Source organism: Cupressus sempervirens, chromosome 11, assembly GCF_028749045.1.
Source record: "Cupressus sempervirens isolate cs-2001-9-10 chromosome 11, ASM2874904v1, whole genome shotgun sequence".
Lineage (NCBI taxonomy): Eukaryota > Viridiplantae > Streptophyta > Pinopsida > Cupressales > Cupressaceae > Cupressus > Cupressus sempervirens.
In genome coordinates this window covers 764,386,793-764,396,243 of record NC_143128.1, presented here as the reverse complement: position 1 = coordinate 764,396,243, position 9,451 = coordinate 764,386,793, and the positions used below count along the sequence as shown (strand labels likewise).

The 9,451-nt window shown below is 38.1% G+C and overlaps 1 protein-coding gene across 1 annotated transcript; it reads right to left on the bottom strand.

The window, feature by feature from the left end:
* Nucleotides 1-3,458: 3,458 nt before the first annotated feature.
* Nucleotides 3,459-6,462, bottom strand: LOC149531848 (receptor-like serine/threonine-protein kinase At2g45590). The gene has a single exon (XM_089808549.1). It carries the CDS (start codon nucleotides 6,125-6,127, stop codon nucleotides 3,932-3,934), a length of 2,196 nt encoding a protein of 731 aa, XP_089664675.1. The 5' UTR covers nucleotides 6,128-6,462; the 3' UTR covers nucleotides 3,459-3,931.
* Nucleotides 6,463-9,451: the final 2,989 nt, after the last annotated feature.

Sequence of the window (9,451 nt, the reverse complement as noted above, 5' to 3'; positions counted from 1 at the left end):
GAGATTGTTAGATTATGGTGACTGATCAGGAAAGTATTGTACATACTTCATAAATAGTGGGCCGTGGCCGACATGGTAGCCGACATATTATGGCCGACATATGGCCGACATGTTATAACCCTAAAGCGGTTTAATACTTGTATAAAAGGGTTTAGGGTTGGGTATTTTTCATTAAGTTGTGATGCGAAATTAGTTCTTGCGACGGTATTGAGCTGTAAGGGATTACGGATTGTAATCAGGTTGTAATCACTGGAATGTAATAAGATCGGACTTGCTATTTTGGTGGACGTAGCCCAGGGATTGGGTGAACCACGTTAAATCTTGGTGCCTTGTGTTCATTTCTGTGTGATCTATTATTTTATGTTATTGGTTATATTTGCATGAAGTTTTTTATTTCTATCTGTTGTTTATCCTAACAGAGAAAAGGCACACATCTTGCAACAATGATGTCTCCAGTAAAACCTATTGATTGTCTAATCCTAAAGTGAAGAAAATTCACCTATCTAGAGATGTCATATTTTTTAGGAAGAGTTTCACCTTTCAAGTAGTCAGCCTATCAACAGTTTATAAGTGAAAGACGATATTGATTCAACATCATACCCACCAAAAAGATTGAGAAAGAAATAGAAAGAAAATGAAAAGATTTGTCCTTGTGGGATATAATGTCTTCATTAAAATCTCCTAGTAGTCTAGTCCTAGGGTGAATAAAAATGGTGTCTCTAGAGATGACATACTTTTGACCTAAAGAGTTCCATCTTTCAAGAGACCGCCATCTAAATAAACTATTAGAACAAGATGATAGTGATTCAACGTCATATCCACCAAAAGAGATTGAGATAGAAATAGAAAGCATAGTTTTTAAGTCAATAAAAAGAAAGAGAAAGTATTGATGGGTCGAATTTAATCTCATTATCCACTCCACAATCCAATTCCTCACTTGTGAATTGTGGGACTCTAGGGACAATTTGTCAAATTTCTCATCAACCAAAAATGTTTGAGGAAGTGGTAAAAGAAGAAAAGTGGAAAAACATTATAAATCAAGGGATGGATTTAATTGATACATTGAAATGTTAGGTTTTCTTTAGTAAAGAGGTCATTGATTGTAAATGGATTTCCAAATTCTAGTTCAATTTGATGGATCAATTAGCAAGCGCAATTGGGATTGATTGTTAAAGACTTCAAACAAATTTAAGGCATTGAATAGAGGGAAATGTTTTCTCTTATTGCAACAATGATGACAGTCAAAATGGTGATAATACTTACTTCATAGTTTATATTTTTAGAAAATCCAACCAATGCATGTGAAAAGTACTTCCTAAATGGTTATTTGACATGAGTTATACATGACACAACTTCCTAAAAAGAAAATGAATATGTGAGGAACACGAGAATATCAATATGTCTTGATATTGACTTCATACTTGAGTAGTATCCAAAACAAGTACTTTCTTTAGATGAGATTTTAGAAATTTAATGTTGATTTAAATTTGAAAAAGTTATTATTCATTGTGTTGTACATTAATGATTTTCTCACTATTGAGAATTTATAAATTCCTAATCAATGAAGCTAAAGAAGATAATGTCAATCAAATTTGAAATGGCAAATGTAAGTTTGTTTCTTTACTTACTTTGAGTTGACGTATGGAGAGCATTTTAAAATAAATCCCTCCCTCACCCTTCCAAAAAAAAAAAAAAAGATTGCAAACTTCACCAACATTAACAAAAATTAAAACTATGTTGACTAAAGACTTGATTGTAAATCATTGGTAAAATATTGTAAAAGTTCAGTATGATTTAGTTGAGTGCTACCCATTCAAACATACAAAACTAGAACTTAATCTCAATTAATGACTCGTCTACAAAAAAATTTAATGCTTAGTTAACAAAGTTAATTGTGAGATATTTGTAAGAACACGAATAAAATCATATTGAGAAATTCAAAGATGATTTTAAACTTGCTAGATTTTAATATTTTAATTAGAGTAGTTACACATGTTCTAAGAAATCAACTTTATTATTATTATTTATTTAAATCTTGTAAAAATTGTAAAAAAAAAATCTATTAATGATACTATTATCCTTTGAAACAAAGTATGAAGCAATTGGTACAATGATATGTAATAATATTGCATAAACAACTTCCTAAAGATCTTCTTCTGCAACAACCTTATCTTATAATCAAGCATTGTGATAATCAAAGGGAATTGATGTTCAAAGATCCAATGTTCCATATTCACACATAACATATTGAAGCATATCATCATTTGATTAATTTGTATTAAACTAAAAAGGAATTTACCCAGCCTATTATGTTAAATGCTCGTCATTTATACATAAATACATAGGTAAAATATATCTATTATATATAATATAACATTTAATAGTTATATAAAATAAAATTAATTAATTTAAAATATTAGAAATACAAAAAAAATTAAAGATATAGATTTCCACAATCCATAGTTTAAAACTAATATTGATTTGATGTCATCTCAGATCACACTTCATTATCCATCGTCAACACCCAAAATGCAAATGAATTTCAGTAGATGAGTCATCCTTGGCACTCATTTGCATCCTCGTCATAAAATCTCAAAGCATATTAAAAAATTAAACACCGACAAATCTATAAGCAATACATAATCCTTATATTTTTACTCCACTAAAATGTATTTCTATATGTTTGATATTCATGATATAAACACATCAATAAAAAGGGGACAATTTTCAACGTATCTGCATTAGCACAAACTATCAGAATAAAGTCGCACCAGGCAATTTGACTTTATAAAATATAAAAGAAAGATGGCAATCAAATTAAGAATTATGTAGATGCTGAAATACTAATTATTTAAATAAAGAAAAACATGTGCCATGGATATTTGACCTAATTGATAATTAATCAGAGCTATAAAAAGACATATTTAGACATTATGCTAAAGAATGCCTTCCAAATTAGATGGGATACGCAGTTGAGCTAAAAGAATCTATTACATTGGAAACATAATTGGCAAATGGACAGTTCACCTTCCCAAACCGGAATACTTGAACAATTATTATTTTTCTTTGATAGAAAATGACAAATTTCATTGGGAGTGAATCCCAATTAGGAATGTTTTCGAACGAACTTGTACTCTTCAAATTTCGTTCGAAAATTTTGGAAATTTAAACGGATGACGCCCTCTGATTGAAAATTCTAATGCTCTCAACTTCTATTTAATGCTCAATACTTGTACCCAGGGATTTTTATTGTCTCTGTAAATACAGATTCTAGTCTGGTACTCTCTCTTTCTGGTTATACAAAATTACAGAAAAAAGAATCTGTAACTCTATCGTTCTGGTTATACAAAATTACAGAAAAGATTTGATTTGTTGCTGAAAAACTCACACAATGATCAAGATAAGAAAATAGAAGATTAAAATAGCGGCGATCAAGAAAATAAATCAAAAGATTAAACTGTTCCCCTGGATCCATATTTTCCAGAAGCAAATAAACCATATTTATTTCTTGCATACAGATGACACAAGTCTAAATGCAAAGGAGTGATCTATGTCATCCAAAAATCCAGATACAAATTCGAAGAGAGGGATTTACACCTCGATTGGTAGTTCAAACTCTCTTACAATAGCTAAAGATGGATGAAGCATCGTAAAGACTACGGAAAAGTTCGGTTTTTGATTTTACTGATAATTAACACTGTACTGTACATAACATTAACTGCTTGCCTGACCGATCCAGGCTTACAAGAAAAACTTCATCAAAACGCCAACAGGGTCATCCAGCTATGCAAAATATAGTACACATCTGCCTTTGACGGCAAAATTCAAAATAAAAAGCTCACAGAAACCATTTTCAATTGGAGGCGAGCGATCTGTTAAGAAAGAATCTACAAAATTAATTTAAAACTTTTTCAAAAAAAATTTGACAATTTCAGGTCGGCAGATGTCGATGAGTGGAAGATGCTCTGGGCAACTTCCTCCTGGACCTGAACGGAAGTCCGTAAGGCGGTGAGGGAGAGAACTCCACCGGTAATGGCGGAGGTTCCATTTCACCTGATAAAATCTTCACTACCTCGGCCATGGATGGTCTGGCGGAAGGCACTCTCTGCAGGCAGAGCAGAGCCACCGTAATGCAGAGAATCGCCTGCTCCTTGTCAAATTCTCCGCCTAGCGAGGAGTCTACAAGATCAAGCATATTTGCCCCCGAACGCGCCAGATGCTTCGCCCATGATATCAAATTAGCCCTCTCGAGCTCCATTACAGGCGATCCCATTACCTGCAGAGGCCTCCGCCCTGAAATTATGACAAGCATCACCACTGCAAAGCTATAAACATCGCTTTTCTCGGATAGAATCCCACCGCCGCCAAACTCGGGCGCCACATAGCACAAGGTCCCCCTTGTACTCGGCGTGCTACTCACGCTCACGCAATCCGCGTCATGGTGGCGTTCTTCTCTGAACCACTCTCTGCTCAACCAATCTCTGCTTCTACCAGTGCTTTTGCTCCGATATTTCGCAAATTTGTTATCCTCTTGCGTGGCCTGCTCCCACCAATCTCTGATATTCTTGCTCTTCTTTTTGCTCAATTCCTCGCAGTATTCCTCCCGCCACCACTCCTTGCCCTGCCTGCCGCCCTTAGATTTCTCCCTTTTCTCCTTGTCTTCCAGCGTTGTCCACCATTCGAGGCTGTCTTTTCTCCTCTGTTTCTTCTTCTCCGTCCGCCTGGAAGATCCCAGGTTCGAATCCCCCCGCCGCTCCTCCTGTGTCCCCCAGCTAATCTTTGGCCTCTCCTTCTTGATCTCGGTCCCGATCCAGTCCATTACGTAGTCCTTGACGCCTAATTCACCGCTGATGCTCTCCTGCCGCCTCCACCAATCCTTCTTCCTCCGCGTCCCGTCAAGGCTCGCCTTGTCAAAACCCTCGGAAAGACTCGCCTTGTCCTCTTCATCTACGCTCCTACAGTCTGCCTCAGATGTATCTTTACCCTTGCTAATCTCTGCCAAGCTCTCGCCATGGTTCTTCTCCAAATCAACCATCTCAGACGGCGTTCTCTCCTCCAGATTCTCCGTCACTGTGTCCGTCTCGCACAGCAAACCCTCGGGGGACGCAGAATTGCTCGACAGGAAAATTGGATTGTCTTCCGTCGCAGAATTCGTCGCAAATGTCTCCGGCGACTGAACATTTACCGAAACCTCGGCATTCAGTGCCTTCGGATCATCATCTACAGTAATTACGCTTTCCTCCTTTCCGGAGTACCGCTTCTCCTTCATCCGTTCCCTTCGTTTCCTACGCCGTGCATCCTCCAATCTGGCCTGCCCCTGCACATCCAAATCGTCCGCAACGACATCAACGTCGCTCTTAAATCTAGCAAGGCCAAAATCCGCAATCCTGGCAGAAAAGCTTCCGTCCAGCAAAATATTACTAGGCTTGATATCGCCATGAATGATGGGAGGCTCACAGTCGGTGTGCAAGAAAGCCAAAGCCCTGGCCGTATCCATCATAATCTTGAACCGATAACCCCAGGAAAGCTCCAACGGATATGTATCGTCGAACAGAGCATCCTGGAGGCTTCTATTTTGCATATACTCATACACAAGAAGCTTGTGCCCTCGCTTGGCGTCACAGCAGTACCCCAAGAGTCCCACAATGTGAGGAGATTTGCTGACCTTGCCGATGACAGAAACCTCATTGTAAAACTCCCGTTCGCCCTGAAGAGAACTCGAATCGAGAACCTTCACCGCAATTTCCTTCCCGCCATGAAGTTGGCCTCTGTAAACGGCTCCAAAGCCACCCTGCCCGAGTTTCCGCGCATCATCAAAGGAGTTCGTGGTGGCCTTAAGGTCGCGGTAAGAGAATTTATGAAGATGAACAGAAGCCGCTTCTTTCTCCGCTGGACTGGTCGAATTTCGATTCCGGATTCCCTTCAATCTCCTGAGAAGGAGCAGCAAAACTAGTAAGAAAGCAATGGCTGCCGTAACGCTTCCTCCCACTGCAAGCCCGATCACAACCCTCTGATTGTGGTTCCTCTGAATTCTCTCTCCCGAATCTGTAGAAATGGAAAGAGTGGAGGAAGAATATAGGTCGGGAAAGGGGGGAGAAGCTCCGCTGAATTCACGGCGCGGTGGCATACTTGATTTCTCACGCCTTCATCTTTATAATATTTCATTCCCCAGACTGTCGAATCGAAAAGGATTTGTTGTGTGCAAGCTAAAGCTAAAGCTACCCCGAAAATACTTCTAGTGTGAAAAACAACATAGGTTGCGGATGAGCATGAGCATGAGCATGAGCAGAAGGCCCGCCGCATAGACTGCCTAAAGGAGCCATTGAAAATCCTCAACTGCTCTGCTTCCGGGAAAACAATTTTTAATACCCGTACGCACCTCCTCCTCCTCCTCATGCGGGACCCACCTGGGCATGACAGCGACTGCTCGGGCTGCAACTCCTACCACCAGCTCACGCCCCATTAAATATCCACCCGCCGCCTGCTGCACCCAGTATTTCCACTCCCGCACCACTCAACCACCGCGACTTTTTCTCTCCCTAACGTGTCACATACATGTCCTCCCACGTGGGATTCTTCCAGACCAGAACAAGAAGCCTTGTGTTTCATAGAAACGTCGGTAGGTGTCTGCATATTTCACCTCCCACGCATTCACCACTCCGAATTAAAATAAAATAAACAAAATAAAAAAGGCTTAGGCAATTAACCGTGACGGCTTGGAAAGAGGTGGAACCCGTTACCGGCAAAAACCGCATTAACGGAGACCCGTTACAAGCCTTCCCAGTCAATAGTATTTAATCCTGCTGCTGCCAGCAACGGCCGCGGCCGTAATAAAAACCTTACCGCCCATATTAAATTAGATAACGACAATAATGTGATGTCCTGTAATGACAGAGAGGCGTGCGAGGGGAGAAGAGGGACAGTACTGGAACCCAAGGATTTCCCCCGCCACACGTAAACGGGAGTCGCACGTTCCTCCGTTCGCCGTCCGTTTACAAAACGGTAAGATGGATGGACTAACCGAATGAGGTGGGGCCTACCTAATGGGAAACAAGCCTAGCATTTTGACACTCGTTAAAGTGGTTCTACGGGAATTGTCCAAGCATGAAAAAGCCATAAGCAATTAAACTAGCGATTGCACCTAAGGTTGCAATAAGCACGCAGAAGATAAATATGTAATATTGTATTTTTGGTAAGAAATGATATTTAAAAAATAAAATTTATTTCATATTTTTGATCAAATATAAGTAGAAAAGGCTATGTAGCATATTGATAGCTTTGAATGGACCTATTGAAATCATGATCGGTATTGTCTAGTAGAAAAGTTTATGCAGCATACGGATAGCTTTGAAAGGACCCATTGACATCATGATTGGTATTGCATATTTTTGATAAAAAGGGTAATAACACATGGAAGAATTATGTAAAAAATATAAATTATTTGATGGAAACAAAGTGTGAATTGTACGTGAACATATATGTATTATCTACCATATCTTTTTAGCTTAGAAGTACTTTTAGAAAAGGTAACAAATATTAGCCAAAGGATCAAGAATTTCCTTTATGTAATATGTGAATGGCATAAATATGAGGTGACATTTAGTATATTACTAAATAGAAAATGATGAGTTATCATTTGACGGTGACGAATTGTAATTAAAGAAGAAAAAATTAACACTGGTAAAGAGTAAAGTAATCAATTTATGGATCTTAAATAAGATATCAAACATGCTGAATTTTTTTAGTGTAAATCAATAAACAAGTATTTTTGATAGCAAAAGTGGACAAGTGACTGAATATATATATATATATATATATATATATATATATATATATATATATATATATAATTTAAATATATTAATGTGATTCAAAAGCTCAACCGAGAAAGAATCAGTAAGAAAACCTGGAATCATCGCTAAGTACAATAGTTTGAAACATCAAAAGTTACAAACAATATCCAAGTTGTGGAAAAAATAATTTAAGCTCTTTGTAGTTGTTCTTTTAACCTATACATAACATTTGCAAAAAGAAATAGAATTAGGTAAGAGTGCATCATATAAAATATGTTCAAGAAAAATTATGAAAACTTGTAAAATATAGAAGCTGTTGTTCATATATAGTAGAAGTGGATGATGGTAATTTGAATTTAGATACCTAATTTGTTATAGTTCTGATGAATATGATGCCTCTGTGGAGAGTTGTAGTAAACGTGCCTCCTCTACTTTCCGACGAGCAACACATGGATTTGTTTGCATACGTGCATACCTGTCAAATGTGAAATTGGAGTGTATGCGCAAGGAAGATAGGTCTTTGACTCTTGAAATTGCTGTGAAAGTTAGTCCTTGGCGATCAATGTTGCCACTGGCAATTGTAGCATGTTGCAATGTTAGTCCATGTGCTTTGTGTATGGTCAATGCCCATGCCATTTTAAGAGGAATTTTTCGACGAAGTCCTCAGGTCAATGGTGTTATTGGAACATCCATTGGGTGATTTGGGTCCCATGGTGGGTCTATGTAGTTTCTAAAGCGGACAACAACGAAGAGTGGGAGTTGTGGTGGCTTCTCAGTGGTTGCATAAACAATTTTTTGTAGTTGTCCAAGTGCACCATTAACAAGGCCTGTTTCTACCTACAAATTGGAGGCTAACATGACTTCTTGCCTAATACATAGAAGTATATTTGACTCTAGTTGTTCATCAACATCATCTCATATTATAGAACCTCTAAGTTGTTTCACAATGCAGAGGGCTACTGGCATTGTTGAAGATATTAACATTTGTTTATTATGTAACAATGTCATTTCATTTGTGGCAAATAAATGTGTAGATTGTCGGAAACTGGACTATTGTTCAAAAGTTAGAGAGGAGCTTGATCTTGTCATTAGAAGTTTCCAGTCAGCAATCGTTGGTGTTGCATTTCGTAAGTTCGACAAAAGCAATCGAAAGTTTACTTGAGCATCATCTTCCCCATTTTGATGAAATTTTTTCCCCAAAGTAATAACTATGTTGAAGCTGCACCATAAGGTTCCCCATATGAAGTTGAGGCATACATTGGAATGTCTTTCACTGGTGGTAGTTTCCCTAAATCACCAAACAGAAGAACGAAACAACCTCCAAATGGGATATTGTTTTGGCATGGGAACGCTTCTCACAAGCGTCTGTCAATATTTTCCATTAGCTTAGGCCCTATGAAACTCATTTCATCAATTAGAACATATTTGATGAAGTGCATAGCTTGTTGAAAAGAAGCAAGTGCTTGACCTTGCATTGGTGTCATTCTCTAATTGGAACCTTAAGTGTTGAATGAATTGTGGATGCTCCAATATTGAATGTTGCTACCCCTGTTGGTGTAAGAAGAAGAAGTGGTGATGGCCTGTTTGGTGCTGATTTGATTACTGTGTTTTTGATGCATTTAATCAAGTGAGATTTCCATGTTCCTGTTGTCCCTTGA